Source organism: Centroberyx affinis, unplaced genomic scaffold (genome assembly GCF_046629955.1).
Source record: "Centroberyx affinis isolate AG114_WGS23_722 - 3 ecotype Tasmania unplaced genomic scaffold, CSIRO-AGI_Caff_v1 ptg001188l_1, whole genome shotgun sequence".
Lineage (NCBI taxonomy): Eukaryota > Metazoa > Chordata > Actinopteri > Beryciformes > Berycidae > Centroberyx > Centroberyx affinis.
The window spans coordinates 32,501-48,071 of record NW_027279713.1 but is presented as its reverse complement, the minus strand read 5'-3'; the positions used below and the strand labels follow the sequence as shown (position 1 = coordinate 48,071).

The following is a 15,571-nucleotide window of genomic DNA, read 5'->3' as shown; positions in this document are numbered from 1 at the left end:
GGGTATTTTTCCTCGCCTGTAGATGGCGACGTTGCTTGACGAAAAAACCACACATGCCTTAAGACAAAACAGGCATGATGATTTGTCCCTCTACCTGCCCGTTGTATTTACCCAGACCTAATGATATTCTTTTCCCATGCACTTTCTAATTAAAAAGAGGCAACAAAGGTTACATATTCATGTAATATGCCGCTCACTTCACATACAAGTAAGTACATGTAACTCCCACTCCATGCAGAATTGCTTTTCTCTCCTCCTTGAAAGGGACTATTGTGTCTCAAGTACCTCAGGAATTGGTTAGAGCATTAAGACATGTTGATACTCTTATGCTGAGTGCCTTTTAGTATGACAATGCTGTTCTGCTCGGCTCTAGAAAGTTATCCTATGCTCAGAGACAAGAGCAGATATGTACTCCGACACAGGATCTTAATTTTCAGTGTTTTTAATCTCACAGTGGTATGGCAACACTGTATTTTATGTTAGCCATACATGTACTGCCATATCTAGGTCCGTAGTCTGGACTACACATTTTTGACTGATTCAGACTTCATTGATTCATGATGGGTTGAGTATGGACCTTAGGGCCATGATCCATGGAGTGTTTTAAAACAGGACCATTTGGCACCTTTGCCACCAACCATAACCAACAGTATTTATTTCTTTCATTGTAGTTTAATTCCTTGAAGCCCGCAGTATTTTCTCTTTGGATTTTTTTGCTCTTTATCCAATTCCCACCCTGGCTGAAGACTTTATTACCCATTCCTATTGCCTCCAAAAGTTGCCTCAGTCTCATCAACTTTAGTGTCTGGTTTGAGGATAGTTGGTCCAATTCAGAGGAAATAACTTGGCTGCTCGGGGCACTGGGCTGAATGTATTAGAGGCCAAGATTTTTATTTTTTTTTAACCATGAGAGTGCTGCCACTATTGTACTGTTACCCTTCCTCCTCCTACTCCTTCTACTCCATCTCATATCTCACCTTCTTTCAACCTACTCTCCTTCTTTCTCCATCGCTCTGTATGCTGACCATAATAACCGCAGAGATGACAGCAAGGCTTAAAGCGAGCATGTTGTACATGTGCTTCTAACAGTGCAAGTCTGGATGTGTGTGGATGTGAGTGTCTGTGGTTGTATTGGCTAGAGGAGAGTTTTCAGAGAACACGGAGAGAAGTTGGTTCAGGCTGGCGCTGCGATAGTCAGAGGCAAATATGCAGTGGAACAGGATGGGATAGCAGTGAGTGCAGGTAGTGTCATGGCATTTGTTTGTAAGTGCATGCATACGGTATGTGAATGTGCAGGTGTGTGCATGATGCATTCATGCTGTATGTGAGCGTGTGTGTGTGTGTGTGTGTGTGTGTGTTAGGATGGTGGTGTTCTGCTGCTTTATGTAGTAAACAGCCTGGTCTGTTCTCTATTAGTCCAGGGTTATGATTCAGAGTCGATCCTTGTGTAGAACCAGAGAGCGTGCGTGAGCACACACACACACACACACACACACACACACACACACACACACATGCACATACACACACACATACAAACACTCAGTTGCACTTGCACACAGAGCCCCTTACTATGGAACTGAGGAAAACTTACTTTATTATCAACTCAGGACCAGGGAGAAGGGTGTATGCGTATGTGTGTGTATGGTGACTGTTGTGTGTGGGGAAAAATATGCGTATATGGAGATAGAGGCAATGTGTGTGTCTGTGTCTGTGTCTGTGCGTGTGTGCGTGTGCCCATGCGTGCGTATACGTATGCATGTGTGTGCGCGCAGATTCCTTTGCAGCGAGCAACAATATACACGATGAAAGTGGGATTAATTGTCTAAGATTAGCACCATTAATGCCCCTTTTCTTCCCTCTGTGACAGTTGTGCTGAACAGCACAGAGCAGCATGGGCGACACAAAGAAGATTCTCTGACAATCACTGTCTCTCTTGTCGAGGCGTTGCGATCTTACTGCCTCAGGATTGGTGAATGTGATGAACCTTCTCTCCCTGCTCCGTTATCATCTCTCTCTCTCTCTCTCTCTCTCTCTCTCTCTCTCTCTCTCTCTCTCTCTCTCTCTCTCTCTGTCCCACTCTTTTTGTCTCCATCTCACTATCTTATGTAAGATGTGAACACATACAGCAGAGGAAATGTATGGTGGTATTAGGCAGCATACATTATTTTCAGGCATTTGTGTTTGCATAGGCTACACACACACACACACACACACACACACACACATACACCAACACACACATACAGACACATGTATCCCCTGAGTCCTGTCCCTGTTTGTTTTCAGACAGAGTTTCCCATTCTGTGGCTGGTGCAGGGGGGAAGTGGGTACAGCGAGAGCGTATCGGTGTTCCTCACTTCCTCTCCGGTTCCCTGGATTCCTCTTCCGAGTCTTTATCAAGCTGAAGTCATGGCCGACTCGCTGTTTCCCTCCCGCACTTGGCAGAGGAAAGAAAAGAATAGAAAAAGAAAACAAGGGAAAAAAGGCTTTCTAATTACTTTAAACAACACACCAAATTAAAGCATTGTGCTGAGCCGAGCAAGGGTCAGCATCCGGAGCGCTGCGGTTTTCCAACAGTCTGGGGTGAGGGTAATGCCAAAGGAATCTCTGCTGAACTCGCTCTGAAGGGAGAGAGAGAGAGAGAGAGAGAGAGGGAGGAGGGGAGGGGGGCAGAGAGAGAAAAAGCAGAGGAAAAAAAAAAACCTTCTACACTTGAGTACAGACTTCCTAATGAACTGAAGGGCCTTGCTTCATCCGATGGGTTCAATGTGAGGGCCCTTCTCCTATTTTACACCGCAACCACAGTCCACAGCCCCGTCTACAGCAGATAAACAAACACAATGTTCTATACACGCTGTAATTCACCACTCAGGGTCACTGACTGTTGTGTGGTTACACACTGCTTTGCAAACAGATCCCGGATCAGCGCTCCTTACCCTTGCCCCAACCTTGACCAGTACCTGCTAAGCAGCCGGAGCGGCCTCAGAACAGCGATTAAAGGAGGCGATGCACCAGCAGGGTCGCCGACCTCCACTCTTATCATGTAGCACTCTGACCTGTGAACCCTGACCCTCGTCCTCCTCTCTGTCATGCCTGTCCTCCGCACCAACACCATTAGCTGACCTGCGTGTCACACTGTAATGTGCTCTCTCGAACAAACAAAAGCTCTCTCTCTCTCTCTCTCTCTCTCTCTCTCTCTCTCTCTCTCTCTCTCCCCCTCTGTCTCTGGTTATCGCTGTAGCTTACATGCTTCACAAACAAAGCCGTGCTGATGCATTATAATATAAAGGGGGAAAAAATGCATACCAATAACAAACAAGAGCACCTATTATGTGTTTGACATTATGCCGAGTGTGACGGTGCTCTTACCTTGATGTTCAAGGCAAATGCTGCATGTAGGAAGGCTTGTCCTGTCTCTCTGCTGTTGAGTGGAGTCCTCTATTGTTGGGAGGTGAAAGGGCACTTTAATGACATGACCCTCTCCTCTCCACCCATCTTGTTTTGAAACCTGCAACAGTTTGGTGCTTTAGTCCCATCCCAGGCCTGTTGCAAACGAGCTGGGGTGGGCTCGGTCAACCAGAGGACAGACGGCTCAGCTGGAAGGGAAAAAGACTGCAAGGCGTCTGTGTGTGTGCCTGTGAGTGTGGGTGTGTATTTGTATAGGTGTGTCTGCGTCACACCTGCGTGTGTGCCTGCTTGCACGAGTGTATATGATGGGCATTGGGATTAATGAGCAGGGACACGTCCCAATGGAAAGCTTTCCTTGCCGATATGTTGGCCCAGAAAGGCCCTTACCAGATGTTATGAAGGTGTTAATTCCAGCGCAGGCTGTCGTCGAGGGCACATATAAAACACGGTGATGTCTCTTTCTACTGCTGGATGACGGGCAATTAGGCCTCGTCACACTGGAGGACCATCCTCTTTATCCCATGCTTCAGACCATCACATAGATTCACCCACTGGATCCACCAGCCCATTACAGAAGAGGAGACCTTAATGGCCTGGAGATACTTCACACTTACAGACACGTCTCCAACGGCCAGATAGAGCCAGCTACTAATGTACATCCTCCTCATCGGGGGCGTTTTTGCAAAAACAAATACAGATCTTAATCACCCTTAAACTATTTTATATTTGTTCAAATTCATTTCATTTTTTGTTTTTACTGATTTTAACATTACTTTCCTGACTGTGAAGCACTTATTTATTATTCACAGTTTATTTATTATTGGCAATATACTGTATTGTTCATCAACGTAAAAAAGAATCTTGTTTATTTCCAAAACAACAATATGGTCATATGATTTTATTTGAACACTGTATCATTTCTGGTACATGACTTCATAGCCATTTTTATCCATTCTATTTTCTCCCTGTTTTGGCATCTCAAAGAAACTTTCTTGCATCTGTAAACACACTGCGGCTTGACATCTGCCCTCATTAAGACCTATGCACAATACAGATAGAGGAGGGTAAATATTAGCAAAGCAGGAAGGAAAAGAGGAAACGCAGCCTATTATAACTCAACTCATCCAGAAAGTCACACCTCCACTTTCCTCCCCCCCAAAAAAACCCAACGCTGGAAAAGAAAAGGAGACGGAGAGGGAGCAGGAGACAGAGAGAGATGGAGCGACAGAGCGACATACAGAGAGACGGAGCGACAGAGAGACGGAGGCAGAGGAAGGCAGCGGTGGATGGCAGGCACTCCTCAGTGCAGAGTCAGACATGGCAGTTGGTGACAGGTGACAAAATCAAAAGGTCATGTCACTTTTAACTGGGAGCGCCTGTGCCCCGCTGATTTCCCCCGTGCCGCCCCGGCATCACCGCGCTCATCTCTGCTCCTTCTCTGCTCCTTCTCTGCTCCTCTCGCTGCCTCTCTGTCTCTGCTAAACTGGCAGATAGGCTGGCAGGCTGGCAGGCAGAAAGACAGGAGACGGGCACAGTTTGAAGCAGGACGGGAGCATCGGGAGCATCAGGAATGCCACTGCAGAATCCTCCCAGCCTCCCTTTTCATCATGTTGTCTCTCTTTCTCTTCCTTTCCTCCATTTGTCTAGCTCCCTTCATCACACTGAACCTTTGTAACTGTCTGTGCTCTTTGCTAACAACGTCAGCAGCTCCGGGTGTCTGCCTCGGTGCTTGTTGTTGTTGTTTTGTCTATACAGTACGCCCGCTGTAGCTGTTTGTGACTTTTTTCAGTTTAAACCTCGAGTTTAAGCCTACAAGTGCGTGCGAGTGTGCGTGTGCACGTGTGTGTTTTGTCTGCCATACATTACACATCAAGTGCATACCCACTCTAGCTCTATTTTCCACAATTCCGTATGAAAAACAATAAGACAGACAAAATTGCTTGATGTCTGAGTCAGACAAACATCTTGTCTCTGTGTTCATTGTGTTCTCTGACTATTTCAACAATGCTGATGGAGCATGTGCTGTAAAGTGGTGATTGCCTGGGAACAGCCCCTGAATCTCTGACTGCACCTACGTATTTTCTCTGCAATTAAGCAATGAGAGATGTACACTGAAGAGTTTCAGGCTTGTAAAGGGAGCATTGGAAAAGCGCTCCTCTCCACTACTCACAGACTTGGCCTTGCCTTCATGAATACGGAGCCGCCCTTCTCACCCCCACCCCCAGCCTCCAGCTCCAGCAGCACCCCGGCCTCACCCCTATCTGCCCCCCTGCTGGGTGAGCCCTGGCTGGGGCAATGCAGATGGAAGGGCCCCCCTGTGAGGGCCGTGGCTCTGACAGCTTGTGAAGGGCCCGTATGGGTCAGCCAGGCTCAGCCAACAGCCCTTATCAGACGCGCAGCCCTCCCCCAGTCTGCAGAAACTGTGGTGTAGGCAGTATACACACGCGCACGCGCACACACAGACACGCATACACATGCACGCATGGACAGTGCATACCAAGTAGGGCCTTGAGATCCCCCAGCCAGCCAGTCGGCCAAGCCTCAGCAGCTGGAGAGGTTAAAACCCCCTCACGTATCAAAGAGGAAGAGCAGCAGGAGGATGGAGGGAGGGGAGGGATGGAGGAATGGGAGAAAAAAGGAGGAGAAAGTATATCTTCATGTTCGCCGGGATGTCTGCCTTGGCGTCAATTCCCCCTGCGGCTGTCATTGGGAAGGTTAGGAGGAAGAGAGGAGAGATAGTGGAACTCAGCCAGGCCAGGGAGAGAGAGGGGAGAGCAGAGAGGTATTTCTGAGGAAGGGTGAAATGATGTGGTACTAGCTCAGGTGGTGGAATTGTGCTCTCCCTCTGTCTAGTGTGTGTGTGTGTGTGTGTGTGTGTGTGTGTGTGTGTGTGTGTGCATGCTTGTTTCATTGATCCAGTCAGGGTCTATCTTGTTCTACTTCCATGGAAATAGCCCACATCCACTCACAGTACAGTTTCTCTGTTGGACAGCTTCACCCCCTACCTGTCGGGTTAGCTTTAAACTCTCCTGTATGTCTCCATAATGGGTAGTTATACGTATGTCTGTGCTTCTATGTCCAGTTAGTTAGTCCTAGGTAGTTTTGTGTCTGTGGTGTGTATTTACCGTATCAAGCCTTTCAGAGTGGGACTCCTCAGTGCTTTTGACTCCTGGACATTGGACATACTGGACTCACTGGACATACTGGACATTTTTAACCCAGGTTTATCCTTAGCTGGCTAAATGCCTGTCCTGACCCTTTTCACACTATATCACTTAGCTAAGAGCTAAGTTCTATGACTATATAGCTAATCCGCCAAAGTCTGAGCTAAATTTGCTCCAGAGTAAGGGGAGATAGAACTGGGCTTAAGTAAGGATTGGCAATTGGTAATACTGCCAGTGTGAAATAGAAGTTACTTCAGTTACTGCAGAACTACAAATATTGCCCTGGTTTAAGTACAGCAAGGGGCTTAGGACCACCTTGACTATCACATTCATAATGACACGATGGAGCCATGAGACTGTCCTGTAAGCAGGAGGACCTGGCTTCGATCCCCTGTGAACTCAATAGTTTTCGCTGTGTCCTGTTCTGCAGTTGACCCTGTGTAAGAACCTCCCTGTGGAGGGGACAGGAGAAAAGGAAAAGAAAGAAAAAAAACTTCCCCCTTGGATCAATAGAGTATCAGTAATTTCTACCTGTGTTCCAGAGCTGGCAGACAGTCAGCACTCTCAAAAACTGCTTTTCCCCTCTGTTCCCCTCTCACAACTTGTTCATCACTCTTCACTCAATCTTCCACGCAACAGGGGCTTGCTTACATACACACAAGAAAACATCAGATACACTCTCTGGATTTTCCCCTCTGCATTTATTCCCGTATCTTCAGCCAGACTTTTCTCAACTTCAACTTCAGCCAGACTTTTTCTCTTGCACTGACCCAGCGCACCAGTAAAGGGTAGAGAAAGGTCCGGCTGTGTAAGACTGAATGTAAATCAGTGCTGTGGGACATGAAGATGCAGAGCACACAGGTGTCACAGTTCCAGCTCCATGGCTGTCTAGTGTTAATCACCAAATAGAGAAAAGCAATAGCCATGGCCTCGACACTGCGGGGGTGTATTCAAGAATCCCACGCAGCTAAACAACAGGACACTACATGACCTCCAGGAATTTGAGCCGATTCAGTGGCTGCATTGTATCGACTGTGGTGTAACAATAGAAAATTAAGCCATTTGCACTCCTTCCGCATGACGATGATGATGATTTCCACATGCAGTAGTTTCTGTCATGATGAAGACAGACAATGAAGTACGAAGAGAGGTGTGACTGGTGTGACCGCGGCAATTCTTTTGAATGGACAGCAACTCCTCTTTCCACAGGCAGTAGATACGCAGTGAGGAGACGTACAGGAAGAGGAGAGGAAAAATCAGAATGATGTAGCAGAGCATGGGCTGGGATCTGAGCCAGTGCAACAGACACATAATTCTTGCAAATCAGCTTTTTAGCTCTGAGCCGCCAAGGCCAAACAGATATATTCATAGTTTCACAGCTGTTTGAACTCTCAATGTCATTGTGCTCACTTATGTTCTTTGTGTGTGTGTTTTTTTTTATATTATCACCATATTTGTATATATTTATGGGGCACAGTGTAATCTGTAAGAGTAGCCTGTATCATTCCTGTATCATTTGAATAGGTTTGAATATGTTAATCCCCACCTTAGTAGATATTGAATTGACTGGAGCAGCTCTGCAGGCAATGTGAGCTGCACACGATCCTGTCGTCAGGAAGGCTTTGATGCTGCCGTGCTGTAATGATAGTAATTCAAACAACATGATAACAGGGGGGATAAGCAGACAAATGATATCATACACTAAACAGGCCTTAGAAAGAAAGAAAGAATGGGAGACCGAGAGAGAGAGAAAGAGAGAGAGGGAGAGAGAAAGAAATGTGGAATTCATCAGCTGCACTGAGGTAATTTATATCATCCTTTACTGAGACAGTAGCTTCAGTACGCGCATTTAGCCGTGGCAATCTTCAGGGCAGATGACATGTTCCGTGTCGTTTTATTTATTAATTTTACACTGTGTCTCGTTGCGGGAAACATGACTTCTCTCTGTAACCAGGGGCGATAGAGGAGAGAGAGCAGAGCGGAGAGCAGAGGGAGACAAACGACTCTATCATTCTCTCTGTCTCTCTAGGTCATGCTTCTCCAGCTAGCTCATGTTCATTCCCTTTGTTTAAAGTTTGGAGCGTGTGCCAGGCGTGCCCTAGTAAAGCCTCTGTGTAGAGGAATCCATTATGTTTGTATTTTGGCACGGGTGAAAGGATTTGGGAGGAACCGTGATGACTTTATAAACAGTTATAGTTCATTTGTTCAGAGACGCCAGAAGGCATTCATTTTACAGTATCGCATCTACATCTTTTGCCTTGGCTGAGCGCAAGTATTCCCTCTCTGGTATTTGTATAGTATACTAGGCTATATAGGCTATGTTCCGTATCAATAAAAAAGATTGTGAATTGTGAACAGTAAAGCTTGTTTGTCTAGACAGTAATGGAGTCTCAGTGAACTGGGAATAACCAGTTGCTATACAGTCAGACAGTTATACCAAGGAGCACCATGTGTACATGCACAACACATTGCCCTAGTGACTCTGAGCTATAGATAGAACAAACACACACACACGCGAATACACACACACAAACATACACACCATTGCACAGAGCACTATTGACTCTCCCCTCTCAACTCTGCTGTTCTGAACCCCTCTTTGTTTCTGTGGGAAGCTGCATTTACATAAGAAGCTTATGTCAGCCGCCGCATAGTTTCCCCCCTTATTCCAATGAAAAACAAAAGGACAAAAGCTATTGTCTTGTTAAGTAATGATTTTTGGATTTCTCCAAACTAGTTTATGCCGTGGTGGAGGTGGTTAGGGGATGTGGCGATGCTGGGGCTGGGTGGAGGTTTTTGGGGTTGGGGGGCGCAGCACAATAACGAGAGGAGATGAATTCTGAGGTTGACAGCTGTAGGGCTTATGATATGGATGTTTGTTTATGTAAATTCAGAGCATCAATATGACCTTGTAGCTTTGATGCGTGATTGACAGAAAGGGGGCGTACGAGGGGTACAGCAGCGATCTGTGGTTTTCGCTCCATTGGCATCGCACCACACACATGAACGTGAACGTGGGCACGTTCAAATTCCAAACAGACGGCAAAAGACAAACACACAAAGACGCAGCAACACACAAGCACATGTATGAATACACTCAGTACCATATAGTATAACAAAACTCTGTGTTGCAGTGTCTTACAAACAGTTGCCCTAGCTGCTCTTGTAGGTTCAGGGCTTTCCGTGTTTGCCAAGGGGCTTAGATAGTAGCAGTGTTAACAGTCTTGGTTTGGAGTGGGGCATTTGGCCACACATGCAACAACCTTTAAGAATCAGGCCATTGGAACCTATTCAACAACCTTAAGCTATGAAAAGGCATTTTTGAAATTTGTTCAGAAGACATATGCCAGGAAAATGTAAAAATTCCATGGGCATTTCACATAAAAACACGTGGGTGAGCTCCTGAACTCTCCGTTATTTCAGATACATTAAATAATATGGACACATTTTGACATGAATGCCTTGAGCTTTTGAATAGTACTGTTTGTAACTCATTTATGTAGTTGATGAAGAATTAAGTGTGTCAGCGTCTACCTGAGGTTAAATCCAAGACTCCTTCTATTATGCACTACTTTGTGAAAGGAGGAATTGTCTCAAAAGGAACAGTACTATGTATGGCCCTCACTGCTCAGACTTGATGCTGCAGAACAAAGGTGGAGTGCTTATTCCCTGAGTATTTTCTCAATCTGTATGGTTTATCAAAAGTCAACTGTTGCACATTGTGCTGCATCTCCGGGCGCAGTGATGTTGAATATACATTTCTCATTAAACCCATGTGAATAGACTGGCTCAATATGAATGTGACTATGAATCATGAAGCTTGCTGGATTTGCATCCATTATGGCAAATGTAAAAGAATCTTTAGCCAGGTTAGTGAGGCTTTGCAGCCCATTAGAATGATGCCATGAGGCATCCATTTATTGTTAAGGTCAACACTGCTGCTTTTTTTTTTCATCTTTGCTCACCTTACTCTTCACATCCGCCTAGAGGTGTGAAGCAAGGGCAGCATTTCCCACAAAACCACTTTTCTTTTGCTACTTTTCAATGCCTCTTAATAATGAATGTAAAAATCTTGATTTTTCTGTCTCTGTGTAGGATGTACAATTTTCTCATGCTATTGTTGTCGAATGTGTGTTTAGATGTCTGTTTGTGTATGTGTGTGTGTCTGTGTGCGTGCTAGAACTGAGTGTGTGTCTGTGTGTATGCTCTGTCGGTGGGGGTGTGTCGTCTGTGTGGAGGTATGTTATATGTCTTGGGGTATCTTGGGGCTTCTGAGCTACACCAGCTCCAGTTCCATCGGTTGTGGACCACTGAAGCACATAGTTGCTGTTCTTTGTCACTTGCTCTCTGTGCTGCAGGCTCCTTTCTCTCCTCTCTCACAGCATCCTCCTGTGAGAGGATATGGAAAGATAGATAGATGGATGTATAGAGAAAGGAAGGGTGACGGTAGAAGTGAGAGATGAGCACAAAGGTTAGGGAGGTCAGAAGAGACAGGGCAGAGTCAGGAGAAGAGTTCTGCTGTCCCGTCCCGCTGGATGCTATGAGACTCATATGCTTTTGTGCAGTGTGATTTGAGTGGATGAATAGACTTTAATCCTCAACCCGTTGAAATTCAAAGCCAGAGCGTTTGCTCACATATTCAGAAGTGTCAACAGATTCGAACAACAGAATGTTTCTAAAATTAAATTCTAATTCTAGCCCATTCTGAAGCTCGTGACATATTAGTACACACCAATCCAACAGTTGTGCTATCTGCATGCTTTCCGCACTCATTAGCAAACTCTTACCAAACATAAGTATAACCAATCAGCTTTAATATGCTTCTCAGGCTGTTCTGATGATATTAACCCTGCGTTATCTAATGTTTATCTGTGCCCTAGCTGCTGCTTAAAAGTACAAACATTTTTATTCCTCTTTCTCTTTTTTCTCTTTCCTCTGTTGCATCTGTCAGCAAGCAATGGAAGACCTGCTGGAGGATGAGGATGAGGATTTTGACAAAGATGACAAGGTAATTATGTCTTGTGTCAGGGACATACTCACACACTCAGGCATGTGCGTGCACGTGCACACACACACACACACACACACACACACACACACACACACTCACACTCACACACACACGTGCTGCCTCAGGAGCGTTTGACACTGCTTCATAGACCGGAAACACAAACAGACGAATGAAATGACTCCCTCTTCCCCTCTCATCTCCTCCCCCCTTCAGTTTTTTTTTCACAGCCCGAGGCACAAACACGTGTACACAGACTGTACAGTACGACCTTCTCACCTTTTGAAAAGTTCTCTCTGTCGATATGTGCATAGCATATTCCTCACTATTTTCTTGCAGTTTGCTTTGCTTTGGTCTATCACTGCAAATTTGTATTCACATTTCTCCTTTTCCCTTCATATAACACCATGGAGAATTTACTCTGCTGCTGTTCAGCCTCGGCCCTGTTTCCTGAGAACATGCTCCCATATAAACTGCTTAGTTAGCTATTTAGGTCCATTCACTGCTCCTTTATGTCCCAGTAAAACAGCATCTGGGCTTGTCCAGACACTATCAGGTAACAACAGGTGGCTGCTTTACTGCCTCTGCTCGTTTACACTGTAGGAACAGCTACTGAAACAAATGCCACTGGATAGTATACATACTTGGTCAATGTTCCACTTGGGGATGGTAATTGAAATGGTACAGTTCTGTATTCATCTACTGTATTTTTTCGGTTTTTGGGGAAGCCCATTTGAAATGGCTATTAAAACAAGTGCCGTTTGATACCCCAATGTGGTCAGACTTGAGCAGTGTTAAAATAGGAAAGTGTAACTCAGACAAAATTACAACCGGAGTCGGTAATTCCCACTGTGTAGAACATTTTGCTGAAATCCAAGTCTTTTACCGTGAAAACCATAAAGCACTTTGACCGAACAATTTGAAATCTGAAATTACTTGGGCTGATACTTGATGCCTTACAGCCACACTCCAGCAATATAGAGGTTAGTAGGCTAAGATGTGGTAATTTGCATGGTCTGGTTTGGTAATCTTTTTGGGGGGGGAATCTAGGTGTTTGCAATGGTAATTGTGAAGGCCTTTGACCAGGCAATTTGATATTTGAAAATGATTTTGCCTGAGGACATTCTGTACGCTGAATTTAGTTATGCGACTCCAACCTCTGTCTCTGCCGGTTTCTGAGGGGTCGTAAGTGCAAGCCTGCAATGAAAGGGTTAAAAAAACACATTTTATGGTGCAGCCGGTCAAATAGTCAGCCAGCCAGCAAGTGAGCCAGTCAGGCAATCAGTCAGCCAGGCAGCCAGTCAGCCAGTTGCTCGATGTGCGCATATAGATATGTGAGCATTACATTCTCTCCCTCAGTGACGCAGAAGCAAAGTTTCACAGCTGTGAAGTTCCAAGGCTGAAATGTACAGGGGGGCACCGACTGAAGATATGCACCAAGCAACCTTGAACCTTTTTTTACCCCTTCTTCACTCCCGTCCTCCATCACTGCATTTCCTACCTCCTCTCACGGAAAAAAAAAATAAAAATACAGGCATTTGAAAAAGCTGCAGATTATATGAAATACATTTTCGACTTTCATATTGAAATGAGGTGCACCAGCAGCTTGTGCGGCCTCTGTCAGATTTGGTGCCAAACTGATTATTCCACATAAGAAGGCCTTGCTCTCTGTGCTCACACAGGGCTGGGATGCCGGATAGCACAGCCGCCACAAAGGCTACAATTTACCAACTCTGGCTTCATACATTTTGATCTATTGCTCCCCTCAACTGTTAGCATTTCATTTGAGCCGTAGGGAAGTTGAAAGGGGGGCATTTTGCTTTTTCCGTCTATATCTCTCTCCCCTCCCACTCTCCCCACCCCCCCTCCCTCAATTGTCCCCTTCACTGCCTTTTTTCTTTCATTCTGACACATATTCTCTCTTTTCCCTTTTCTTTCCCTCAAACCTGGTTAAGTGCACAACAAATGGAGTTTCGAGGCTTAACAAATTTGACTTTTACATTGGCTATGAGGGACTGGGGAGAGCTGACACTCTCATTACCCTATAGCTGTGCTTCAGATTGTTAAGTATGAAGGTCGGGTCAAAGGAGGCCTCTTTTATGGCACAGACCCATAGGGGAGAGAGGGAAGAAGAGAGAGAGACAGGGAGACAGAGAGACAGAGAAAGAGAGGAGGAAAAAAGATTAATAAATGTGCCAAGGCCTCATTTTAATTGAACTTGAAGCATATGTTGCAAGTATGTGCAATCCGTCCCAGATGTTTAGTCCTGGCCATGTGCACGGCTCTTCCCAGTGCACCACAAGGCAGCTATTAGCTGGATAACCTTTGCTCCAGAGGCTAAATGGGGTATTACATGGCCAAAAAGTGGAGCACCTGTTTTTCATTGCATGGAGGACCCCTTGCAGGCTTTTTGCCTTGGATCACCACATGTGTTTTGACTTAACAGATTGTTGGGCAGACGTGAAAAGTGTCTTTCTTGTGAGCAAGCACTGATATTAGTCACTTAATCTCAATGAAAGTCCAGCATCTAGACTAATTGATGGGGACGGCTCAGTTGTTAAAGCCAAGCAGGCAGGCACATGAAGGGTGAAAGAATGTTAGCCATGAACTAATTTTTTTCTTCTTCTCCCCTCCTCCTCGGTGTGTGTGTGTGTGTGTGTGTGAGTGTGTGTGGGGGCATGTGCGTGTGTGTGTGTGTGTGTGTGTGTGTATGTGTGTGTGTGTGTGTGTGTGTGTGTGTGTGTTGACCTTCCACATGGAATGGTGCTGCGCTATCATTGCCTTCAGACAAATACACACGCACGCACATTCACACATACAAACACACACAATGCGTTAATGGAACAGTGACACAGTTTTTAACCTCCATTTTAAAATAAAATGAACAAACTAGAGGGACAAAACTTCTGCATAGCAAGGCACCCTGATACCATACCAAGGTACGCCCTGATGAAAGTCAACATGGACGTGTGCAGAAGTTTTGTCCCTCTACTTTGATTTATTTTGGCCTCTAGCACCTTAGCAAAGATAGTAGTCGACTGTGCGGTTATGTTTCTATAAATAAAAAAGAACAACAGTTTATGACATGATTGCATATTGATGTTATAGTTTTGCTCCATCATTATTCAGCGGTAACCCTATACAAAGATGTAAGATACAAAGATCACTGAAATTGTACACTTAATACATAGGCCTTCAGAGGTTCTTTGTGGGGATAAATGGTGCTGTATGAAGAACCACTTAACCTTCTTCTATTTACCGAACCAGTATTACATATTGCACCTGAAGACTTATGTGTGGCTCCTAAATGCAACCACAGTATTTTCTCTTTCATCTTTCTCAAAGGTTCTTTAAAGCTTCATATATGTTCTGTGTAGAAGGATTTCAACAACTTACAATAAAGAAGCTTTTTACAGTAATGGAGGTTTTCATAGATTCAAAAGGGTTCTGCTATTGTACAGTCCAAAATAAACCCTTTCTGGCACCATACAGAACGCTTTTCATTAAGAGTTTAGCATCTACTGTATATACTGGATATGCTTTTATGATGTTAACGCATTCACCAAAACTAACATCTGACTCTATAATGTAAATACAGGTTTTTTTTAGAATAGTGAGGATTGAAGAGGTTGAAATCCTAGAGCAATACAGTTGAACATATTGTTGAAATGTGCTGTTTTCAACACTTTCAGTATTCCAACTCATATCCTGGATAGATGATATATGTGAAGTTGCCCTGACTGTGATATTACATCTCTGAAATCTAAATAATTGATGCATGTTCTGTCTACCTATATTTAGAAGAAATACTTCTCTGTTAAAATAGCACATCGGTAGTTCCAAGCTATGAAAACATTAACAGCAGGAGTGGGACTTGAACCCACGAGGGCATGTGCCCATTGTACCTTAACTACAGCTCCTTAATCACATGGCTATTGTTGTAAACCCTGATATCTGTTTGAAAGAGAATTAATTTTCAATGCTTTAA

At 44.8% G+C, this 15,571-nt stretch overlaps 1 protein-coding gene across 1 annotated transcript in view; it reads left to right on the top strand.

Moving 5' to 3' along the window:
* The window catches only part of LOC139648289 (multiple C2 and transmembrane domain-containing protein 1-like), a gene marked incomplete at its 5' end in the record, with an annotated part of 53,769 nt that overhangs the window by 15,478 nt on the left and 22,720 nt on the right, over nt 1-15,571 (top strand). The window contains one exon of the mRNA XM_071524360.1: nt 11,527-11,583. Within this exon, the coding sequence (XP_071380461.1) occupies nt 11,527-11,583 (57 nt within the window). The remainder of the gene's footprint in view (nt 1-11,526; nt 11,584-15,571) is intronic.